Source organism: Labeo rohita, chromosome 18 (genome assembly GCF_022985175.1).
Source record: "Labeo rohita strain BAU-BD-2019 chromosome 18, IGBB_LRoh.1.0, whole genome shotgun sequence".
Taxonomy (NCBI): domain Eukaryota; kingdom Metazoa; phylum Chordata; class Actinopteri; order Cypriniformes; family Cyprinidae; genus Labeo; species Labeo rohita.
The window spans coordinates 8,130,778-8,157,096 of record NC_066886.1 but is presented as its reverse complement, the minus strand read 5'-3'; the positions used below and the strand labels follow the sequence as shown (position 1 = coordinate 8,157,096).

General features: G+C 34.5%; 2 protein-coding genes across 3 annotated transcripts in view; one reads left to right on the top strand and one right to left on the bottom strand.

The window, feature by feature from the left end:
- The first annotated feature begins 4,225 nt into the window (after nt 1-4,225).
- parp12a (poly (ADP-ribose) polymerase family, member 12a) lies at nt 4,226-13,478 on the top strand. Its single transcript, XM_051134615.1, has 12 exons — nt 4,226-4,632; nt 5,822-5,957; nt 6,492-6,756; nt 6,881-6,994; nt 9,104-9,236; nt 9,408-9,591; nt 10,600-10,720; nt 10,838-10,934; nt 11,031-11,118; nt 11,282-11,412; nt 12,398-12,549; nt 12,699-13,478. The coding sequence occupies exons 1-12, from the start codon at nt 4,322-4,324 to the stop codon at nt 12,953-12,955; spliced, it is 1,989 nt and encodes a 662-aa protein (XP_050990572.1). The 5' UTR covers nt 4,226-4,321; the 3' UTR covers nt 12,956-13,478.
- Nucleotides 13,479-13,976: 498 nt separating this feature from the next.
- tbxas1 (thromboxane A synthase 1 (platelet)) overlaps nt 13,977-26,319 on the bottom strand; it is a 91,736-nt gene continuing 79,393 nt past the window's right edge. For both annotated transcript variants that reach the window (XM_051134616.1, XM_051134617.1), the window contains 4 exons: nt 16,213-16,301; nt 15,937-16,074; nt 15,522-15,684; nt 13,977-15,411 (listed from right to left, as the gene is read on the bottom strand). In XM_051134616.1, coding sequence (XP_050990573.1) covers nt 15,316-15,411; nt 15,522-15,684; nt 15,937-16,074; nt 16,213-16,301 — 486 coding nt within the window. In that variant the 3' untranslated portion in view covers nt 13,977-15,315. The remainder of the gene's footprint in view (nt 15,412-15,521; nt 15,685-15,936; nt 16,075-16,212; nt 16,302-26,319) is intronic.

Sequence of the window (26,319 nt, the reverse complement as noted above, 5' to 3'; positions counted from 1 at the left end):
ATTTAATGTTAAAGCATGCAGAAATCAGATTCAGAGATTCAGAGCCCTTGTAAAGCTTGACTGTAGGCTGATATGATTATTTATTTTTTATTTATTTTATTTTTGTAAAATATCATTTGCTTGCTGATGATTTGTATATAATTGCACTAGCCTAAGATCATTTTTCTTCTACCTTGCTATGTCGATGTCTTTTTAAGTGATTTGTTTTGTAATAAAATCTTTGAATTGCATTGTGAGTGTTTTTCATGAGGTGTTCAAATGGGTTTTAAAGGTAATTATTGCTGGAAATTAATCCGTATCCACCTTATTTTTCCTGTAAGAGCGGGCATGGCTGTTTTGTAAATTTTATAAGTCTAGCTTCTGCTTTTATCCGCATCCAGCTATTTTTTTAGCTGTACAAAACAGCTTGCAATATTGCAAATTGGTGTGTTTTACCATGCTATTTTAATGTATTATCTTAAATGGGTCATCGGATGCTAAGTTCTCTTTTAAATGTTGTTTGAACATTAATGTGTGTTGGCAGTGTGTGTACAAATCTACCCTATAATGATAAAAATCCATGCAGTGGTTTTATCTGTAAAAATATCTCCTTTTTCAAATCGAGCCATTTTTCAGATGCCTGTCATTGTGGCGTCACACTGACAGAGGCCACTCCCACGATAGTTGATTGACATGAGCGTCTTACCTCAGATCAGTTGTCGTGTAAACATCACAATCGCAAGAATTAAAAGTTTTTATCTTTCAATTATGACTATTTCTTGCAATTATGAGTTTATACCACAATTCTGAGGTAAAAAAAAAAAATTTTTATCTCACAATTGTGAATTTTTATCTTGCAATACTGATTCTATTTCTTGTAATCATGAGTTGTGAGGAAAAAGTAAGAATTGCAAGTTTTTATCTCACAATTCTGAGTTTGTCACAATCGCAAGTCTGAATTACAAGTTTTTATACATCTATTATGACTTTATTTGAAATTGTGAATTTTTCTTAAAAAAAAAATAGAAATTGTGAATTTTTTTTTTATCTGACTCTATTTCTCGTAATCATGAGTTGTGATGAAAAAATGTCAGTTGTGAGAAAAAGTCAGAATCTCGCAGTATATCTGAGTTTATATAATGTGTTTTCATTATCTGAGTGTATATCACAATTCTGAGGGGAAAAATCACAAAGTGCGAGAAATAAAGTCAGAATTGCGAGACACAAAATGAAAAATAGAAACAGACATATCTAGTCTAAAATGTGACCCTGGACCACAAAACCAGTCTTATGTTGCACGGGTATATTTGTAGCAAGAGACAAAAATACATTGGATGGGTCAAATTTATCGATTTTTTTTTTTTTTTTGCCAAAAATCATTGGGATATTAAATAAAGATCATGTTCCATGAAGATATTTTGTAAATTTCCTACCATAAATATATCAAACTTAATTTTTGATTAGTAATATGCATTGCTGTGAACTTCATTTGGACAACTTTAAGGTGATTTTTTCAATACTTTGATTTTTTTTTTTTTGCATCATCAGATTCCAGATTTTCAAGTAGTTGTATCTTGTCCTAATATTGTCCTATCCTAACAAACCATGCATCAATGGAAAGCTTATTTATTCAACTTTCAACTTACAAATGATGTATAAATCTTTCGAGAAGTTTACACTTATGACTGGTTTTGTGGTCCAGGGTCACAAATAGACTTGGTATCATAATAGTCTTGGAAATCTTAGTTAAAACTTGGGATGTTTGTCTTTTTTGTTCTTCATCCACTTTATTCAATGCAGAAGTAAGCTTATGAGCGAGACTTCCGGTTCATTAGTCACTATTTGGAAATAATGAGAAGAATAACAACGTGCATTAAACGGTAAAACTGTTAGAACTACAAATCAGGGTGTTCATAATTAAGATAATACATTTAAAATATAGCTGCAAGCAGCGATGACGGGCCCTCGCCGCCAGCGCATCCACAACCGCGGTGCCATCAGAAAAAATGGTGCCCAGCGGGCACATGCATTGACAGTAACCCTGTGCCAGTTTGGATTGAAGTGTTACAGCAATGAAAGGGTTAAAAGCAAAATTCTTTTAAATCATTCTGACAGACTGAGAATGAGCTGAAAAAGATTCCTTATCCTATGAGGTCATCTTGTGTTCATCCTTGGTATTACAGTCTTCATCTGCTAGTTTACAAGTGTGATATTTTAAATGTTTTTGCAGTCTCTAAAAATATGATAAACATATTTCCTAAGAATGACTTGTTTTTCATATGTAAAAAGTTGTGAAGAGTTAGGACAATGCACTCTGTCTCTGTCTCTCTCTCTCTCACACACATAACCACCCAGGCACAAAGTCAACACAGACACTTACCAGCAAAAGCCCATCCCCCGACACAGAGGTAGAGTGAGATCAGATGTTGAATAGTTTTTTAATTTTCTTTTTTTGTAGCCTATTTTATATCGATGGAATTAAGCATTTATTTCTCAGAATGACTAGTTCTATGTATATAAAATTTTTAAAGGGTTTGGATTCTGCATTTTAAAATTACGGTTGTGTTTTTTACTGCTACTTTAAAAAAATCACCATAAATCAACCGTTTGGGATATCCCAAATCCGCTCGCAATTTAACATCTTCAGTATGTTGGCATCATGTTGACAAAGTTTTGACTTATTCCTGCTTGGAGGAGTATGAATTTGTTTATAGCCTGATTTTTCCAAAAATCCACATTCAAATCAAAATAGCTGACTTCCTGTTGGTCGCAGCTAATGGGTGTAAATTAGAAAGTTGTCCAGCTTGATGAGACTAATATACATACCTAGTTTGGTGTCTGTAGCTAAAACTAACCCCCCAACTTTTGACAAAAAGGTGGCGCTATAGAGCGCCTCCTCCACGCCCATTTATGAGCCTTTGCCAGTGTCTAACTATCATTAATACTGATGTGTGTCTTGAGTTTCATGACAATCTAAGCTTATTAAGTGCCCCAAAAACACAGGAAACAAATGTTAAAGTTTTACATGTTGTCATGGCAACAGCATTTAATGCATCATCAATCCCTTTACAGATTGTCATCGGCTGTGTTTTGACATTATTCTGATGAAGTTTGAAGCAAATCGAGTAAAATTAAGAGGCTGATTTAAAAGCATTTTGAAAACGACACACTTCCTGCTGCCATTTGGTGGCGCTATAACTTTGACTCTCAATAGTCACATCTATGTGATCGGCATCATACAACAAACAAACCGCTTAAGTTTCATCAGAATCAGACAATGTGTGCAATAGTTATTAGCCATTTCCTGTTTCTCATTTCTCGCCATAATTTCGTCGCCGCGCCACGGCCAAACCGTTCGAGATATCAAAAATCCCTCCGCAATTTAGCATCCCCAATGTCTTGAGGTCATGCTGACCGAGTTTGGTGTCCGTCAGAATAAAGGCCTCCGAGGAGTATATCAAATTCCAGAGCATGCGCTTTTTAAACAGCCCTGAATAACTCACTTCCTGTTGGGATTAGCCAATGACATATATAGAGCGCGTGAGTTGTTCGGCTCTGTGAGATCTACATGTGTACCGAGTTTCATATGTATACGCGCATGTATTCCCAAAATCAAGTTTTGGGAAGGTGTTCCAGGGGGCGCTGTAGAGCCCCTGTGCCACGCCCAGGTCCCAGCCTTTGTGGCGTCCTAATGACCGCAGATTCCAATGTGTGTGCCAATTTTCAAGAGTTTTTGAGCACGCTAAGGCCCCCAAAAACCCCTGAATAGTCGAAAAATAATAATAATAATAAAATAAATAATAATAATAATCCTTAGGGGATCAATAGGGCCTTCGCCCTTTTAGGGCTCGGGCCCTAATAATATGGTAAGACACACCAATTTGCAATATCAAGCAACAGAACAGCTGTTCGTACAGCTAAATAGTTTTAACCTCAGAACAGAATAGAGAAAAATCAGGCTGTCATTCTAAATGTGTAGATATGAAATTTGTCAAACAAGCACAATCTTTTAACAGCATTGTCCAAAAGCATAGAACAGAAACAACAATTCTCTCTCTCTCTCTGTCTTTCAATTAAATTATTAAAAAAATTAAAAATAAGTAATGAAATCCCATTCTAGAATGGCACATCCTGCCACATCCCATAGTTTTACTGTCGTAGCAACTAGCAACTGCGTTTTATCCGGTTGCTATGGTGACCCATTGACTAGTTTAATTACGTTTCAGGCGGCAGAGGGAGCCAAACACCATCAGTTTCGCTTTCGTTTCCGTTTAAATGTTCTAAATCTTCGGCCGAAGCTAAGAAGTGGTGAAAACCACTGTTGTTGACGGCATCTGCGAAAATGAATATCGTCTCCAGACACATATTTTACTTTCTCTGCAAAAACGACGGCTGTTCGGACTACGGTAAAGTCGAGAAGGATTTACGGCAGAGTTTTACGGTGGCGGATCAGGTTTTGTCTCAGGTGCTCGATGATCACCAGAGGTTTGTTATAGTTCGGGATGAAGACTCGAATCCCAAAAGCCCCATACCAGATGCTGACAGCCTGATCTTAGCCAAAACCTCACTGCGACTGTGTAAACATGACAGATGTCCCGGGTGTGAGGACCTGCACATATGCAGGTACTTTGTGTGTGGAAATTGCAGGTTTGGGTAAGTAAACATTGAGTTATAGCTTAGGGCACTTTTTACAAATAATATGGAAGGTTATCATTAGCATTTAATTAAAGACAAGGTATTGGAAGCCTTTTTCAACATATTTTCCAACTGTCTAGCTTTTGTGTTTTTGTGTTAGTACTAGGCCTAGTACTAGGTTTATTTACTAGGAAGTGATTCAATAGCAACTGGTAGCTTTAATTTAACTAGTGTAATATTACCACTGTTCCAAGTGAAAACTAATTACTGTTTGTTATGACATTATGGCAAATTTTGTCATTGAAATATATGCATTCCAGTTGTTGCTGGTAACTATTACTGTCATTCATTTAGACACTAGTACTTTAGGTGTTAGTAACATTTAGTCTTACTAGCAAGACATTAAATTAAACTATAAGCAGCCATTTGATTAGTTGATTAGTTATTACAAATCATAAGTAAAAAGGCAATAGCAGCTAGTTTGATGAGAAACACTTGTCTCAATGCTTATCTAATAAATATGTACTAATGTTTATTTTAAGAACCAGTAATGTCAGAATAGATGACAGCAATAATTGTAATACTGTGTACATACTAAATATATTCAGTTAATAATTAACAATAATATGTACACAGGAAAATAATGAACAGTTTTTGCTTAGTAGGGCACAGTTACAGCTTGTTTGGAAATGAACTACATTTGATATTTATATGGATATTTCTATGTTTCTTTACAATTTCACATCATATGTGACCCTGGACCACAAAAGAAGTCTTAAGGGTCAATTTTTTAAAATTGAGATCTATACATCATCTGAAAAAATAGGCTTTCTATTGATTTATGGTTTGTTAGCATAGGACAATATTTGGCAGAGATACAACTATTTAAAAATCTGAAATTTTTAAATTTAAGGGTGAAAAAAATCAAAATATTGAGAAAATCGCCTTTTCAGTGGCCCAATGCATATTACTAATAAAGTTTTGATATATTTATGGTAGGAAATTGACAAAATATCTTCGTGAAACATGATCTTTACGTAATATCCTAACGATTTTTGGCATAAAAGAAAAATCGATAATCTTGAGCCATACAATGTATTGTTGGCTGTTGCTACAACTATGCTACAAACCTGTGATACTTATGTCTGGTTTTGTGGTCCAGGGTGACAAATAAATGCATTTAATTTTCCTTATTTGTCCTTCCCAGGGCAAAATGCAAAAACTCCCATGACCAACGTTCAGCATATAATTATGACCTCCTGATGAAACATGATCTTCATGGCCTTGCGTGTGGAGAGTTGTTTCAACTCCTGCTTCAAAACGACCCCTCGTTACTCCCGGAGGTACATATCCGTTAAACAGGTTTGCTAGTCATCTCAAAATTCATTCAGATGACTCTTGGAAAGTCATGTCAGACTCTCCACGGCATTTGAAGCTGACTTTAAAACATCTAGATTGTATAAACATTAACTTTTCACCCACAAAGGCATTTCTCACTCTGCATAAAAAGGGAAGTTATTGCAAAAGACTGTTGTTTAACCATTTCTGCATCCTGTGTCCATTATTTAAATTTTTAAAGAAATAGTTCACCCCTAATTGAAAATTTGCTGAACATTTACCCACGCTGTTGTTTCTTTATCAGAACAGATTTGGAGAACTTTAGCATTACATCACTTGCTCATCAATGGATCCTCTGTAGTGACTGGGTGCTGTCAGAATGAGAGTCCAAACAGCTGATAAAAACATGCACTCTCATTCTGACGGCACCCATTCACTGCAAAGGATTCTATGGTGAGCAAGTGATGTAATGCCTCTTGTAACGTGCAATGTAATATGTAAATTGACTTCTTACTTTTTGTGATGTGTCTGATGTCTAGGTGTGCGCCCACTACAACAAGGGAAATGGCGAATATGGCAGTTGCAAATATAAGACAACCTGTACCAACCTCCACCTCTGCCTGCACTTCCTTCAGGAGGACTGTAAGTTTGGAGCAGCTTGCAAAAGGGCCCACAGCTTTGATGCAAATGCTCAGAAGATCCTGAATGCCCGAGGGCTCAGTCCGGAAAACATGCGCAAACTCCTCAGGCTTTACAAGAACAAGTTACTGATTGCTTCTTCAGCTTTCAAGAAGCGTGAGACAGGTGAATAAAAGAAAATGAGCTACTGATTCTGTTTGTTTTGTCATTTAGCACACATTATTTTGCACTGAACAAAATAGCTGTAACTTCTCCATATCTCATTTCATTCTGTTTTGTGTCTGGACAGTAACCCTTCCAGCAGTGAAAGGACGCACCAGACACAAATCCGGTAGTTCTGTCAGTGAAGCGGATCACAATGAAATCTGTCTCTTTTTTATACGCACTGGATGTAGTTTCAAAGGTGATGTCACTGAATAAGCAAACGCAAACAAGAGGTTCTCAGCTTTGTGATTCATAATAGAAAATACATTTATGCTGTATTTAAATAAAAATCTTTATTAATTATTATTAATCAACTCACTAACAAAATATATTATGAGCATAATTTAATAGTTGATAGGCTAAAAATACATTATACAAGTTATATTGTGCTTAAAATATGTCCCTCATGCTCACTGTCCTATGTAATGAAAGAATATATATATATATATATACACTACCGTTCAAAAGTTTGGGGTCAGTACATTTTTATTGTTTTTTTTTGTTTTGTTTTTTTTAAGAAATTAATACTTTTATTCACCAAGGATGTATTAAGTTAATAATTAAAAGTTTATTAAAAGTTAAAAATAAATAATTTACATTGTTATAAAATATTTATATTTTGAATAAACACTGTACTTTTTAAACTTGTTATTCATGAAAGAATCCTGAAAAAAAAAAATCACAGGTTCCAAAAAATATTTGTCAGCACAACTGTTGATATTATCCAACATTGATCATTCTAATAATAAATCCACATATTAGAATGATTTCTGAAGGATCATGTGACACTTAAGACTGGAGTAACAGCTGATAAAAATTCAGCTTTTCATCACAGGAATAAATTCTATTTTAAAGTATGTTAAAATAAAAAACATTATTTTATATTGTAAAAACATTTTGCAATATTACTGTTTTTTTTCTATATTTTTAATCAAATAAATGCAGCCTTGATGAGCATAAGAGACTTGTTTAAAGACTATTACAAGTCTTACTGACCCCAAACTTTTGAGCGGTAGTGTATATATATATATATATATATATATATATATATATAATTTTTTGGTTATTTTTGGGAAGTTTGGGATCAGTAAGATTTGTAATTTTTTTTAAAGAAGCCTTTTCTGCTCATCAAGGCTGCATTTATTTGATTAAAAATACAGAAAAAACAGTAATATTGTGAAATATTATTGCAATTTAAAATAGAGTTTTCTTATTTAAATATACTGTAAAATAGAATTTATTCCTGTGATGCAAAGCTGAATTTTCAGCATCTTTACTTCAGTCTTCAGTGTCACATGATCCTTCAGAAATCATTCTAATATGCTGATATATTATCAATGTTGTAAACATTTGGGCTGCTTAATATTTGTTTGGAACCTGTAATACATTTTTAAGCATTATTTGATGAATAAAAAAATTAAAAGAACAGCATTTATTTAAAATAGAAATCTAAAAATAGTAAATGTTTATTTATTTATATTTTTTAAGAAATTAATACTTTAATTCAGCAAGGATGTGTTAAATTGATAAAAGTGATAGTAAATACTTTTATTGTTACAAAAGATTTCTATTTTTACTCAAAGGTTCCAAAAAAATAAAATATTAGGCAGCACAACTGTTTCAAACATTGATCATTCTAATAATAAATAAGCATATTAAAATGATTTCTGAAGGATCGTGTGACACTGAAAACTGGAGTAAATGACGCTGCGAATTCAGCTTTGCATCACAGGAATAAATAATATTTTAAAGTATATTAAAATAGGAAACCATTATTTTAAATTGTAATAATAATTCACAATGTTGCTTCAGTTTTTTTTCTGCGTTGTTGACCAAATATATGCAGCTTTACTGTATATATATATATATGAATTGTATACTGTAGCGTGATCGTGGATGGAGGGGTGAACTCATAAGGTGCCACAAATGGTAAATATAAAGAAGTGTCATGAAAATGAACTAAAACTAAAACCATAAAACATTTTTGTGACTTGAAATAAAAAACAATTCAACATAAATAGTGTCTAAGGCAAATAAAACTAATAAAAATTTAATAAAAACTATGTAGACATAAGAAAAAGTTAATTTTTTTTACTAAAATCTTAAGGTTAAAATATAAAATCTAATTCAATAGATTAATAAGCCTACAATACTATATCAGTTACACTAAAATAACACTGCAGCAGCTAATTCTGAAATACGTTTTCTAAAAATGCCACCAAAAATGCTTGAGAACCCCTTTAGGTTAAGCAAGAAATATTTGATTAAGTGCATTTTCTTTACCTTCCCATTATTTATGTTCCTCTAGACAAGTGTGCCCGTTTTCACCACCATCTACCCTATAAATGGCAGATATTACAGAAGGACGGGGTTACGTGGGGTGACTTGCCGAATGAAGAAGAGATTGAGAAGGCGTACTGCAGCCCAGCTAATGTTTTGTGGTATAAATAGATCTTAAGATGTGTATTTACTGCCATTTTTAATTGGTTTTCTAATAACATTTAAATATTTGCATTAACAAGTAAATTTGAAATGGCCAGTAATTGTACAGTGGTTTGTTTTTGCCTTTTTAACACCTTTTCCCCCCACTTATTGTGTTCTCCATATTGCAGTATTACAGAGAGCAGCACAGGGCATCAGGTAGTGGACTTTATGTCCATGACTTGTGGAGTGTCAGACGTGCGTCGGCTGTCCACAGCATCATCTGTTACTAAACCTCCTCACTTCATTCTGACCACCGAATGGATCTGGTACTGGAGGAATGACAAGGGAGGTTGGACGGAGTATGGCAAAGGGGTCAGTGAGACATTCAACATAATACCTCTTTAAAAAGTCATCTGTGGTGTTACATATAACATTATGTAAAATAGCAATTATTTGTGTCAGTATGCTATACACTACACTACACTGCTGTTTAAAAGTTTTAGGCATCAGTATGATTTTTAATGTTTTTAAAAGGTTTCTTATGCTCAGTAAGGCTATGTTTATTTGATCAAAAATACAGAGAAAAATTGTAATATTGTGAAATATTATTATGATGTAAAATAACATTTTTCTATTGTAATATATATTAAAATCTAATTTATTCCTGTGATCAAAGCTGAATTTTCAGCATCATTACTCCAGTCTTCAGTGTCACATGATACTTTAGAAATCATTCTAATATGCTGATTTATTATCAATGTTGAAAACAGTTGCTGCTTAATATTTTTTTGGAAACTGATACTATTTTTTTTCCGGCTTCATTTTCAAGAACAGCATTTATTTAAAATAAGAAATCTTTTCTAACAATATACACTACTATTCAAAAGTTTGTGGTCAGTAAATGTTATTATTCACCAAGGATGTGTTAAATTGATGAAAAGTGATAGCAAAGACTCATATTGCTAGAAAAGATTTACATATTGAATAAATGCTGCCTTTTTAACTTCATCAAAAAAATACAGAAAAAATAGCACAGGTTCCAAAAAAGATTTGGCAACACAACTTAGGTAATTCTAATAATAAATCAGGATAAATTAGAATGATTTCTGAAGGATCATGTAACACTTAAGACTGGAGTAATGACTGATGAAAATTCAGCTTTGCCTTACAGGAATAAATTACATTTTAAAGTATATTGAAACAGAAACCATTATTTTAAATTGTAATAACGTTTTGCAATTTTACAGTTTTTGTTCTGTATTTTTGATCAAATAAATACAGCCTTAATGAGCACTTCTTTAAAAAACATTGCAAGTCTTACTGATCCCAAACTTTTGAACGGCAGTGTTTTTCACAGGAGTTATTGTTTGAATCTTACAGGAAGATCCTAAACTTGTGGCGTCAGTCACTTCAGAAGATCTCGAGAAACACTACCTGGCTGACAGTGAAAAGGAAATTTCATTCACTTCACAGAATCATCAATACATCCTTAAATTTAAAGGTACTTTTCATTTTTTAATTAGCAGATGAAAAACTTAAATTAACAAAAAAAGTTAAATAATACTAAAATAATAAAATAATGTCAAAAGCATATAAAATTGTGGCTAATCATTTTCAGAGATGTGCCAGCAAAATCCGAAGTTTAAAACTGAAAGAGACATTAGAAGGAGACCACGTTTTATTTCTGCGCAAGATGTCAAGAGCAAAATCAAGGGGTATGTTAATCTGTACTATTAGTCTGTTACGTTCACATATATTAAACGTGATTCATCTATTGTTCAGTGCACTTTAGTGTAATGTTTTTTAATTAGAAGTGAGTCCCCAGACAGCTCAGCGTCTTCTTCTGTGGAAGTTCCACCTTACTGGGACAAAGGAGCTCTTGATAACTTCACTTACAAGGTACATAGTTCAGTCACACATGGAGGTCAAGTAGTTACTAAACACTTTGCAAATCAATTCTGTACTGTACTTAGGGTTATAGATCCAAAGCATCAGGAACCAACAGTAATACATGCCATAAACAATACTGAATTTCTGAAACTAAACCAGTTTGTTTCTTCAGATGGTTCCCCTGCAAAGCTCTTCCAAGGAATACCAAAGGGTGGCTGCAATGTTTCATAGAACTCTGCCCAAAAGCATCATTCTCAGCATTGAAAGAGTGCAAAATCTTTCTCTCTGGAAGGTCTTTCAGTGGTATGTTTTTTCATATTTCACTACTAACAAAACAACAACAACATGACTTGTAGCTTATCTGCACAAGGCCATTACATAAAGTACTTCAGTTATACTGATCTTTGCACTATTGGTAAGTTAGCCTAAAGAATGAAGCCAAATCTTATTTCACTATATAGTCATTTTATTTCACAATAACAATTTATATCATGACATAGTCATGTTTTGTTATTTTATCTTTGTTACTAATAATAAGAACCTAGATGAAAGTAACAAACTAAAGGACAACTGCAATAAAACAAACACACACATGAAATAAATAGGGCCCAACGAAATCTGTTTTGTTTTTTCTAAATCCTATTTTAATTTTTCTAGACTCTATTTTTAATGGTTACATTAAAAAAATATTGATCAAAAAGCCTGTCTAATTAATTGAAATCATAACAGAATTTAACAGCAATTTATTAAAAGTTTTACAAAAAAATATGTTTTCAAGGCCCTATGAAATACTTTTTATTATTTTTATCAAATTCAGTTTTGTTTGTTAATAGTTTCATTACATTTTAATAATCAAAAGCATATCTAATGAGTTTATAACAGATAATTAGATTTGATAAAGAACTTTTTTTGTTTTCCAGAAATACTGTTGTGTATTTACAATTTTTTGGTAAATAAATTCTGGTAAATATTTATTCTGGTAAATATTCCTTAAACATTGTTTTAATGATATTTTTTATATTTTTTATCTTTACATTAAGTAATATATTTCTGACTGTCAAGTTAAACCGAACTTTTATTTTGACGGGTTGCTGTAAAGACCTTTAGGTTTCTGTACTGTTCTGTACTGTATGTGTGTCAGATCTTTTTGATCTTCAAACTAATTATGCTAGAGCTTTTCTCAGAACTAACTTCACTTTTTTACGCCTTTAAATGGGCGTATGGGTGTCTGTTATTAATGCGTCTATTTACTGACCTGTTTAATCCATTATTCCATGTTTTTTCCTAGGCAAAAAGAACAGATGAATGTGAGAAATGGAGGGAGTGCAGTTGACCAGCGTTACCTTTTTCATGGTACGGATGAGTCTCTCATAGCAGCCATTTGTGAGCAAAACTTTGACTGGAGGATCTGTGGAAGTCACGGGACACTTTATGGGAAAGGTATTTACATATATGCATAACAGTATTTAAATATATATATAACAGTTTTTCACCTTGTCTTGTAGCCTACAATAAAGAATTATAATTGAGTGCTTTCCCAAATATTGGGGATTTTTAAATGTGTGTGTTTTTTATTTTTATAATTACAGGCAGCTATTTTGCCAGAGATGCTTCATACTCTGACAGATATGCAAAAACCGGGAACGGCAGGACCAAGAAGATGTTTGTGGCACTGGTGTTGGTGGGAAGCTTCACAAAGGGTAACAATCTTTTAGCTCGTCCTCCACAAAAACCCAACAGCAAAAGCTTTTATGACAGCTGTGTTGATAACGAGGCTAACCCGGCCATTTTTGTTGTGTTTGAGAAATTCCAGATCTATCCTGAGTACATCATTGAATACTCCTAATTTGTATAGTATTGAAATACTTGAGTATATTTCAAAGGTCTCCTTGTCTAATTATATCTTTAGAGTCCAGTTACACAGATGTTTTTATGTTAACGTCACTGAACATAATATCTACAACTCAGCATTTCGTAATGGATAAGTGTTTTATCATAACTAATTTTAATAGTAAGTCCTCTGTGGCACAATCCACTGTAGTAAAAATGAAAAACTGGTAAATACAAAATGTTACGTAGAGGTCTTTATGTATAAGGTGCAATGATTGCATGTGCTTGTTGGCTAGGGCCCTAAAAAAAAGTAAAAAAAACCCCCCAAAAAAACCAGTATTGTTTAAATAATACCTAATCAATGGTATAGCCTAAAGCTCTTCACTAACTATCAATCAATATATAATTCAATTTTATTGCAGTAGATTTTGAAGCACATGAAAAGGATTTAGTTGTCAATTTCGATTTTTATGTCATTCATGTTTAATGTATTTTAATGTTAAATGATGTGGATGGAATTAAAAACACTCATACTGTTACCTACTATTTCTGTTATATTTTAATATGGTTTAAAAACCTTTTTTTTTTTTGTAAATGTGATTTTTTTAAAAATACTTCTAAAAAATATTAAATTAAATACTGAATTAGCCAATTTTAAAAAATTAACAAAACAAAACAAAAAAATGCTACTTCTCTCATTAATGTGTTAAGAAAAACCAGGGTGGATGTCTGCAACTTAAATATCAGTCGACCTCTTTGTCACACAAAGTTATCGTATGGCTTCAGAGAACCTGAAAATAAAGTGTTAGTATTAACCACTTCTGTGGTGATTCATAAAGACACCTTTTGTGTTTGGGCCAAGTACATAAAAACAAAAGTTCATTTCAGGGTGAACTGTTCCTTTAAATATATCAGTCAGTTGGTATTTGACTTTGAACTTTTGCTTACTCTTTCTACCCATTGCCTTCTTGGACCTTTGGGAAAATGCTGATATGCAACGTACAGCACAGTTATAAACAATACAGTCTGACAGACAATTAGGAACAAACTGCAGCATTTAATATCCAAAACAAAATCGCAGATTAAAAAAAAACAGGCAAGAGGAAACAGGAAATTTACCAGGAAATCACAGATAATAATCTAGTCACTATGACCTCTAGTGGTCAAACAGAGAAGTGAAGTTTTGGAAAACATCTTGTGGTAACTAACCTGTGACTCTTTTCCACTTAGCAGCTTTTTCTGGCCAAGAAATGTCCATTTTTACAGTAAGCTGGTTTTATTCACCCAGACAAGCTCTCAAAGAGTTGTTCTTCTGTTATAATCAAGCCTCTGATATCAAAAAGTTGAGTGCTTGATATCAAATGAAATGTGTAATTGAAGAAAAATACATGTATTCTGACTGATGCACTATTTAAGTCATCTGTACTACTTTTGATTTCAATGCATTTGAAAATGTAGTTCATAAATGGAGTAAACAATCACATTCAACTGGCCACACACTCTGTATACCCAAACCTTAAAAATCACATCATTCTGGGATTTCATTTCAGCTTGTAATATAAACAAGTATGCAAAATAATAGCATAATCATCAAAAGATCAAATATCTTGCTGCCAGTAAGGCAAGACTCCATTTGTTCTGTCAAATCATTTACATCTAAATCAAAATGTATGTATTTACATTTAAAGGGATAGTTCACTCAAAAATGAAAATTCTGTCATTAATTACTCACCCTCATGTCGTTCTAAATCCGTAAGGACACAAATTAAGATATTTTTGATGAAATCAAGAGCTTTCTGACCCTGCACAGACAGCAGCGCAACTGGCATGTTGAAGGCCCAGAAAGGTAGTAAGGACATTGTTAAAAAAGTCCGTGTGACATCAGTGGTTCATCGCAATGTTATGAAGCTACAAGAATACTTTTTGCATGCAGCGAAAACAAAAAACAGAAACAGAAAGCGTCAGATTTCATCAAAAATATCTTAATTTGTGTTCCGAAGATGAACAAAGGTCTCAAGGGTTTGGAACTAACATGAGGATGAGTAATGACAGAATTTTCATTTTTGGGTCAGCTTTCTCTTTAAAGGACTTATCATTAGTGTCAGTAAAAAAATTAATGTGCATTTGTGCTGTTAATCATCTCTAGGTGTTTTTCTTTTTAAAAGGTGAGAAATATAAAGGTAGACAGTGTCACTAGATTGACATCCACAGTATGTACTAGAACAGCTGTTGTGTTTACCATGTGATACTTTCCTCATATCTGTGCCTTATTTGTGACAGATGATTCCAAAATAAGAGTTTAAATTTTAGATCCATTCTAAATAATCTGATTAGAACTGATTAGAATCAAACCGTCAAAACTGACACCTAACACCATTAAGACTCATCCTCGAAATTCTCCCTTTTGGTGATTTTGACCAAAATACCATTCTTGGGTCCGAGGGTGGTGTGTGATTTCAACTCCAGAGGAACCTGTGTGACATAAAGGAAAAAATGTAGACTGTACATCTGTTTTGTACGTCAGGAAAACAGAATCTTCACGCATACTAAAGCTGCAGTTTTTCAGCATAACAGTAACAAACCTCAGTGTCCTCGCAGGCCACGACATTAAACCTCCTAAATATGTGAAGCAGAGCCATTTTAATCTCCAGCTGGGCCAATCTCATGCCCACACAGCTGCGTGGCCCCGCTCCAAACGGCAGATACACAAACGGGTGCCGGCTGGCCTTGGCTTCTGGAGTGAACCTGAGACAAATACAGAGATCATTGTGAACACATCACACAGGAAGAACGCAAACAAAATGAAAAAAGATCTGTTTACAGCTTGTTTTCTTTGCACCCAAAAAGTGTCCTTACTACCTTTCTAGGCCGTTTGAACGTTTGCGTTGCTGTCTATGCAGGGTCAGATAGCTTTCGGATTTTATCGAAAACATCTTAATTTGTGTTCTGAAGATGAACGAAGGTCTAAAAAAAAGGTTTATATTTGGGTGAACTAACCTGTCCGGGATGAATTTCTCAGGTTCAGTCCAGTGCTCTGGGTCATAGTGAAGGAAACCTGCAGGTATTTCGAGAGACGATCCTTTAGGCAAAAGCTGACCATTCACCACAGTGTCTTGATCAACATCTCGTGCAACCCTGTGAAAAAAATAAACAAAACCCACGTGATATTCAAGACTCACTCTGGGAAAAAGTTGCAATGCAGACCAACGCCTTTCCAAGTTATTAATATGCTTGCATGTGATTGAACCGGTTATGAAGTAATAGCTGTTATACCTGAATGCAGGTGGGTAGAGTCTGAGCGACTCACATATGACCATGTCTAAATACTTCAGCTCTTGGACATTGTTGTAATCCGCAGTCTCCTGAAATAGGGAATCAAACATGTTAAAACACAGATCCTGCACTAAAATATCTCTACAGTTACCAAATATGGCCAGTAGGTGGTAGCACAGCAGCATTAATTTCAGGTTTACGGCACAATCCATTCTTCTCAACATAAAATGGCTTTTAAAACAACGAAAACATACGATATTTGTTTTCTTTGTGATCAATAGTTTTGTCTTTTAAAAATGAGCAGATCGCAAATGTGACCCTGGACCACAAAACCAGTCTTAAGTAGCACTGGTATATTTGTAGCAATAGCCAAAAATACACTGTATATCAATTTACGGTAAATTTAACAATTCTTGATTAATATGCATTGCTAAGAACTTCATTTGGACAACTTTAAAGGTGATTTTCTCAATATTTAGATTTTTTTGCACCCTCAGATTCCTGATTTTCAAACAGTTGTATTTTGGCCAAATATTGTCCTATCCTAACAATGGAAATTTTATTTATTCAGCTTTCAGATTATATATATATACATACACAAAAAAGCCTTTGTCTGAACTGAAATGGAAGCAGACGCAGCCCAGCAGGCAGTGCTAAGCAGTCTATCACCGCATTGCTCTGTGAAAATAGGGGTCAGGCGGTGAGCAAGCACCCGTACGGTTCTGCCCACATCCTCTGCCTCCGAGGCCCCCAGACATGCAATGTGGGCATTATAAATGACTAGCTGCTCTCAAGTCACTCTGTTCCACCAGTAAAAGCATCCGTTGCACAGATGAGAGGATGCAGCGGGGCGAGAAAAGGGGCAGATTCTGGCACGCTGGATACATCCTTTACAGGCGCCCGCCCTCCCTATTGTCTGGCTACACTGTCAGCTCTCGTCGAGCGTCATTGTGGTTCCAGTGTAGAGTGACATGGCAGTGATGAAAAACTGTGAGGGGCAGCACTTTGTCTTGCTGCAGCAGATGAGGTGGTTTGGATGGTGTAGTATGCGATGTTCTTTGACAGCAGACTCGCTATGGTTCTTTTAGATTTAAGACTGTTAAGACTTGTAAGGGTTGTTTCCAACAGAAAGTGTTTTTGTGCTCAAATGCAATGCTTTTAATTGTTTTTCTATTTGGACAAGCACTAGACAAGTCTTTGACTGTTCTGTCGTGTCTAAATCATTCAAGAAGTTCAGCTTTTAAAAACTCCTCAGAAGATCAGGGTTGCCAGGTTTTCACGACAAAACCCACCCAATTGCTACTCAAAACCAGGGTAAAAATTGTGTTCCGAGGGTTAAAATACACATTTTTTGGCAGGGTTCCCCTGGTAAAATTTACATTGTAGGGGGTAAGCATTATGTTATTGGGGTTGCTTCAAACAAACAACCCACTGCAACAGTGTTAAAGTAGCCCAGCTCTGTGGAAACCCACAGATTTGGCAACACTGCACAAGGCACTGTCCTCTTTTGCATTTCGCTGCGCTTAACCTTATGTTTTTTTAACGTATAAATGTGTCTTAAGGTGTGGCCACATTTACAGATAATTGCAGCTAAATTTCACAAGCAAAATATATCAGAAGTTTCAAGTGAAGCTGATATGTTCCCAACCTAGATTTTGCTTGTTTGAGCTAGTTGAGAGAAAAGAGCACATGCGCATTTAAAGTAAAATTTAAAAAAAAAAAAAGTGAAATCTAATACTTTTTAAGATTTCGGATTTTATTTGTGTTTGAGTTCTGACCAACTACACTATTGAGAATAGACAACAGATATTTTTTGCTTGTTAAATTTCAATATTGTCACCTAAATAAATTAAATTCAACGTCCTCTATATAAATTTTCCACAGTAACCATATTTTGCACGTAATTACCATAATTTATTGTGGTAATGTGGGTTTTAAAAGTCATTTTAAATGTGACCCTGGACCACAAAACCAGTCATAAGGGTAACTGTTTAGAAACAGAATTATACATCATCTGAAATAAATAAATAAGCTTTCCACTGATGTATGGTTTGTTAGGATAGGACAATATTTGGCTGAGATGCAACTATCTGAAAATCTGGAATCCGAGCGTGCAGAAACATCAAAATATTGAAAAAAAATCACCTTTAAAGTTGAAGTTCTTAGCAATGCAAATTACTTAAATTTTGATACATTTATGGGAGGAAATTTTCAAAATATCTTCATGGAACATAATCTTTACTTAATATCCAATTGATTTTTGGCGTAAAAGTAAAATAGATCATTTTGACCCATACAATGTATATTTGGCTATTGCTACAAATATACCTGTGCAACTTAAGACTGGTTTTGTGTTCCAGGGTCACAAATGCCAAGTTTCTGAAAGTTTCTTCTACTGAGTTCAAAGTCACTGCATGCTATTATAATATTGTGCAGTTAAAATCTCCAGATATGACCAAGGTCCCTCCTTAAATGTACATTAACAGGGTTGTTTTGCTCAGTTTATGGTTGTAAAGCAAACAGCATACAGTATCTCTCTATAACAACCTGCATGCTTTAAGGTAACTGAAGCACAAACTGGAAGGTATGATAAATATAAACAACACTAACAATGATGTTTGCCTTCGCAAGCACTACTAACAACTGACTTAACAAGGTGACCATGGAGATTTTTTGTACTGCATTTCTAACATATTTACTCCACTTCTGCCCAAAATGACAACATGATCAATATTTACCTTTCTATGCCGTTTGCTTCAGTATAAAAGATGCTTTTTTGGATTCTGTTGGCACAGCTCTGTTATTTCAATCATTTCTTGGAAAGAATGTGAACTATTCACCGTATCGCTTTAGAAAGGACAGACCCTCTGTTTATTCTGACTCGCAGCCTCAAGTATAACTAAATTTAACTGCGCTGAATGCACACTGATGCCTCTAAAATCACAAAGCAAGGTCAGACGGCCCTGTAGACAGGCTAGCCAATTTTTCATGTCTCGGTTGAGTCTCTTTTTCCATTCTTCTTTATGCTTTCATCAAACAAACAAACAAAAGCCCAGTGCTAAGATTGATGTCTATGATAGATTGTGCACTAGCTTCCTGTATGAGCCTGAATGCTGCTTTATTAACAACTGAGGCAATTTTGGTCTGAAGTGGCTCAAGAAGAGCTCAGACGAACCCAATACAAATGAAAGAATACGTCAGACAGGCTAAAATGGGCCCGCTTTTATCTTTCGAGGATATATTTCTGGTTTAATAAGTGTGCTAAACCATGTTTGTGGACCAACACTTACAACATATAGCTTATGAGCTACTGGTGAAGAAACAAGGTATTCTGGGACCAAAAGCAACTTCAATCCTTGTCTAAATACGTTTACGGCCCCCTCGCCCTCAAACACGTTGATTATTGGCCCTCTTTAGAGTTCAAGATGTGCTTCAGATGTTACCGTGTTTCTAAATTCACAACAGACGCGTTCTGAATTTAATTGCATATTTGCTTGTTCTTATATGGCGACAACAAACACGTTCTGCTATGCAAGTAACCTAATGCATTCTCATTAAGTATATAAAAAAATCACTTAAAAAGTAACAGAACGTATCATTAAAATCCAAAGGGCCGTACCGTTGGAATTAATAAAACAAGAAACGCGGTCTCCGTGGAAATGCTTTGACCTAAAAATACTCAAACGTTTCCTTCAAATTCATTTCGAGAGAGACAAAAAAAGCCTTGCCGTGTTCAAAGGAGCACCCTGCTAAAACAACTCATTTCCCTGCATATTTCTGTGCCCCTTGGTATTAATATCAGCCTCTTTTCAGCAAATGAGATTCATTTCTCTTGCGTGAGTGTGTGTGAAGTGTTCGCAGGCCTTGGAGCACAAGCAGCCTGCCTCTTCACGTCTGCCCGTCTCCCTTATTTATGCTTCTGCCTTCATGCACGTCACAGAGGAGACAGGCAATCAATCAGTTCTTGAATTTTAGACATTTAACCTCCTGTTTACAGATAGCCGCCCATGATATGTGTATATGAGGATGTGATAGGAATTTTTTTGTATAGCTGGATGAGAATATAGCCGACGTTACATCTGTGGTCATTGCCATCCAAGATGTTCATATCTTTCTTTCTTCAGTTGAAAATAAATTAAGATTTTTGAGGAAAACATTCCAGGATTTTTCTACATATAGTGGTCTTAAATGGTGGCCAATGGGTTGAAGGTCCAAATTGCAGTTTCACTGCAGCTTCAAAGCGCTCGAGTCAAAAGTTTTGAAGTTGGAGGAGAAAATGAGATGGAGTTTTTATGGCCTATCCTACCTCTTTTAACCGCAAGATGAGCATTTGTGGTTAATATATATATATATATATATATATATATATATATAGATTTTATTATTTTTTTTAGAAAATGACCAATCGTTTTGTTCGACAAGACCCTTTTTCTTCAGCTGGGATCATGTAGAGCTCTTTGAAGCTTAATTGAAACTGCAGTTTGGACCTTTAACCTATTGATCCCCACTGAATCCACTATATGGAGAAAAATCCTGGAATGTTTTTTTTCAAAAACCTTCATTTCTTTTGGATTGAAAAAAGAAAGATATGAAGTAATTATCGGGAAATTTTTATTCTGGAAGTGGAATCCTTCAAATGTTTTTGCTGTAAGATGCAGATTCGTCCAATGGTAAGCCAATACAGTAATAAAATCTTTAAAAAAGTCCTTAAATACCCTATTATTATCATTATTATCATGAAAAATTACAATATTTATTGTCAAAATACTGTGCAGCACAACTGTTTAACACTGATAATAATAAATGTTTCTTGTGTATCAAACTATTATACTAGAATGATTTCTAAAGGATCATGAAAAGTAATTTAAATTGTAATAATATTTCTGTATTTAAAAACAAAATAACTACAGCCTCGGTGAGCACAAACTGTAAAAAACAAACAAACACAATTTGTTGAGTCAACTTAAAATAATTTGTTACCCTGCAGCCTTAAAATTTTAAGTTCAGTCACCGCAAAAAAATTTAGTCAACTTGAGATGTTAAGTTGTACTAAGTGAAAACTTGGTTTGTTAAAGTTATAAACTGTACTTGTTACCCAGCTGCCTTAAAATTTTAAGTTGAATGAACTTAAATATCTAAGTTGTCACTTACTTAACAACTTAACATTTCAAGTTGACTAACTTTTTTTGAGTTGACTGAACTTAAAATTTTAAGGCAGCCGGGTAACAAATTATTTTAAGTTGAATCAACAAATTGTTTTTCACAGTATAAGGGACTTCTTTTAAATATATTAAACTGTATCATATATTTTATGGTTACATCCTATAGTTATTTCATCTATTCTATAATTTCTTTAGATATCCTTGCTATGTGTGATCTCTTCAAATTCACAAGTTGAAAGCCACTTACATACATTTCTGTACACTCTTAAAAATAAAGGTTCTTTACTGGCATCAATGATTCTGTGAAGAACCTTGAACATCCATGGAAGCTTTCAAATGCAGAAAAGGTTCTTTGTAGTTGAAAAAGGTTCTTTAGATTTTTAAAATGTTCTTTAAAACGGTTCTTTTAGGAACTGTTCACTGAAAGGTTCTTTGGGGAACCAAAAATGGGTTTGGGTATGGCCTCACTGCAAAAACACCCTTTTGGAACCTTTATTTTTAAGAGTGTATATCTCTTTTCCATTTTAGGCCCTTTGTAAATGTACTCCTCCAGTTCTATGGAAAAATACAGGTTGAATGTTGCACCCGGGTTGGGAACGTCTAATGTAGCTCCTTATCTCGCCCATCCCTCAAGGTTTCCACAGAAAGAGCTATTTATTGTTATTGATAGTGATGGAGGCATGCGTGTTCAGACAGGAGATGCTCAAGGGTGTTGTTACTGCATAAACACAATGAGTCTCATCTTGCATTGTCTTCTGATAGCGTGGAACAGGTGCAGATAGGCTGGAAAACCTATCGTGTTTCTAAAACCAAAGATACTTGTGCATTATATCAGTAAATCTTAATGGCACATTCCAGACCAAAAATAGAACAGCAGCCATTTTGTGAATCATAATCTTCATTCCGAGTCTGGATAATGGCTTTTAATTTTCTGGCTTTCTCAAAAAGATTCATTAATTTCAGAAAACTGTGCGTTTATAACAAAAATAGTGTTTTTTTGTTCAACAAAATTAAGTTTTTGGCCATTTAGAATCGTTAAGCTCATGAAAATCAACACCTCTGGTTTCTTTCAAGCCTGGAAATCAGCCCCCCGCAGTGACTATTTCCTTGGCCAAATGGTTAATTAGGGAAGCTAATTGCAGGGAGTGTCAAAGACATTGATTGTGCTCTTATCAACTGGAGACAGCCTATGTCAGAAGACTGCGGGCCGGCTGTATGAATGATACAGTCCTGGCCGATGCCTGAACTGCAGAATGAAGGACAAACAATGGGCGAACTAATTAAAAATGCCTAATTAAAATCACCTGAGCAGAAAATCAATACTTTGTCATGGTCTGAATAGTTGACAGAGGAGAATTTGTCCCAGCTCCAATCACAAGGCCTCTGCAGGCATGGAAAAGTCAGAAAATTAGACTATTTCGCCTGACACATTGACGCATTTCTGAGTGAAACTGAAGATTCAACTGGGAAAACAATAGACTTTATATTCTGGGTTTGAGTTGTGAATTTTATGTGGAGGACTGGTCTTCTTCTGAAACACCACCGGCACCCAATTTTTAGGAGACTGTTTCACCAGAATGTGGAGAATGGAGGTCAAGTTCATCCTTGAGAACATTTCAACGTTTCCCAAAGGTAAAGACTTCTTTGCTACTGTATTATACAACAGATAGTCATGGTCATAGAACTTTAACAAACAGCCCAATATGCAGTTTCATAATAACTTATTTTCGGCTCTTCAGTCATCAGAGCTCGGTAAACACTGGTCACCGATTTGGAGACGTAACTTTAATATCCTGGAGTTGTCAAAAGGTACCGGGTTTGGTACTTTCCGTACTTAAATTTTAAAAACGTCCATTTCCCACTCACGTTTGAGTGCTGTTGAGCCAATTTTTAAACATCGTTGATTGGCCAAAGTGTTCACGCGCTCAACAGACATGACCGTGATTGGCTACAGTGATAAGCGCTTCATACTCCTTGCCGAGCGCTCACACATAAGCACAAGGGGAATGTTTGAAAGCCACGTCTGTCAGTGGACGTTTTTAAAATTTCAGTACCGAAAGTATCGAACCCGGTATCTTTTGACAACCCTACATCATGTTTTCAGGCAAGCTGAAGTTTGATTTTTGACTTTACAAAGTGGTGATATACACAGTACACTACCAGTCAAAAGTTTTTGAACAGTAAGGTTTTTAATGTTTTTTAAAGAAGTCTCTTCTGCTCACCAAGTACAGCAAAAAAGGAAATTTTTGAAATATTTTTACTATTTAAAATAACTCTGTTCTATTTGAATATATTTTAAAATGTAATTTATTCCTGTGATTTCAAAGCTGAATTTTTAGCATCATTACTCTAGTCACATGATCCTTCAGAAATCATTCTAATCTGATTTTCTGCTCAAAAAACATTTATTATTATTACGTTGAAAACAGCTGAGTATAATTTTTTCAGGATTCTTTGATGAATAGAAAGTTTGAAAGAACAGCATTTATCTGAAATGAAGATGTGTAAAATTATACATGTTTTTATCATCACTTTTGATTTATTTAAAGCATCCTTGCTCAATGAAAGTATTAATTTCTATCATTTCTTTTCCAAAAATAATTATACCAACTCCAAGCTTTTGAATGGTGTAGTGTATAATGTTACAAATGCTGATCTTTTGATCTTTCTATTCATCAAAGAATCCTGAAAAAAATTACTTGACTGTTTTAAATATTGATAATAATAATAAAAATGTTTCTTGAACAGCAAACCAGCATGTTAGAATGATTTCTGAAGGATCATGGATCACTGAAGGCTGGAGTAATGATGCTGAAAATTTAGCTTTGATCACAGGAATAAATTATATTTTAAAATATATTCAAGTTATTTTAAATAGTGAAAATATTTCTTTTTTTCTTTTCTTTTTTTTTTTTGGGGATCAAATAAATGCATACTTGGTGAGCATTTGGGGGGAAAAACCCACCTTAGGGCTTCTGCAACACAATGGTGGAGGAAACTATAATAAAGCCACAGCAGATGGACTTTTACACAAAAATCTACACAAAACCAACACCCAAATGAAACACATTTTTGCAATAACACTGGCATTGTGGTCTGCGACTCCTGCATCTGATTGGTTCACTTTAAAGAATGAGGTTTCCGTGTGCACTTCCTTTAATAATGCAACAGTTCAAATGGTTTGAACTGTTCCAGCTCAATGTTTAGAGAAGCATTGGGAGAATTCAGACTGAAAATATCCAATCTATAGAAGGGAAAGCTGGGTAGTGGTGCATCTCGGTTTCATCCACAGTGATGAAGGCTGCACCCCAGCCTCCGGCCCCATTACGCTCCCCTCCAGCGCTGCCCATTCGGCTAGGCCGTGAACCCGCCGTGCGTCTCATCCATGTGCCTGATGCTCATTATGTTCTTCACATGGCCCTGCCGTGTGTCTGTGATAGAGCTATTACGGCCCAGCGCGGCCTTTGGGATTTAACACCCCCCACCACCACCACCACAGACCCGGACACCTTTTATTCAATTTGACTCAATGTGCAGGAAAATACAGCCGTAATGGACAATCAAATGACAGGTCATGAGGCTCCCTGCCGCAAAAGCAATTATGAGGGGTTTTTGCCATCATGATTCTGCCAGGGAGTGCAGCTAAAATGCTCATTACGCTGGATGCAAATCCACACGCTTTCGGTCACCTTTGCCTCTGCCAGATAGGAATGTCTACCTTCACTTATTATGCAAGCATTGCAGTCTATTCAATTATTCCACGTTTTTCAGAGAGTACAGATTGTACCTCCATGGTTACTGAGGGTGATGTTGAGGACAGGTCATGATGGTTGACTAGTTGCAATAACCAACATTTTTTTTTTATACTGAGTAAAAAGTAATATATATATATATATATATATATATATATATATATATACACACACATATATATATACTTTTTTTTGTTTTACTTTTTTTTTTATTATATCTGAGGATGTATGTGAAATTTATTATTCACTAGTCATCCACCAACTGACTAGATAAGTAGCAGATTGACTAATTAATCTAAATTTAAAGAAATAAATATTTGTATGTATATATATATATATATATATATATATATATATATATATATATTTGTGTACATATTTCACACACAAAAATATGTACATAAATACCCATGTACACTGTAAAAAAAAAAAAACACAATTTGTTGAGTCAGCTTAAAATAATTTGTTACCCTGCTGCCTTAAAATTTTAAGTTCAGTCAACTAAAACAAGTTTAGTCAACTTGAAATGTTAGGTTGTATTAAGTAACAACTTAGATATCTGTGTTTGCTAAACTTAACAGATGGATAAGTAACCCAGCTGCCTTAAAATTTTAAGTTGATTCAACTCAAATATCTAAGTTGTCACTTAGTATAATTTAACATTTCAAGTTGAATAAACTTTTTTTTAATTGACTGAACTCAAAATTTTAAGGCAGCCAGGTACAAATTATTTTAAGTTGACTCAACAAATTGTTTTTTACAGTGTACTTGTATTTGTATGTGTGTTTGTGTGTGTGTACATATATACAAATATGTGTGTGTGTGTACTTGTTTTTGCTACATTGTGGATATATATATATATGTTTGTATTCGGTTATTTGCGCTTAAAATATATAGTTAAGGTGCTTTTCACACCATCTACCTGTTTTTTAACTCAAGAACATTTAAAATGTAATAGAAATTTGTTCAGCTTGGGTCAGGTGAACTTAAACCAGCTTAATTGTACAAAACTTCCTTAAGACTTATTATTTAAATTGTGAATTAGTACAAATATGTATTTTAGCACATCTCTACATGCTATACAGCTAAGTATATAATGCATGCATGCTGTGTTTGAGTTAAGTCTAACGACGGCAGGTAAATAATGAAGCACATTTTCATTGCCACAGTGTCTGCGTCATTTGCATATCCCC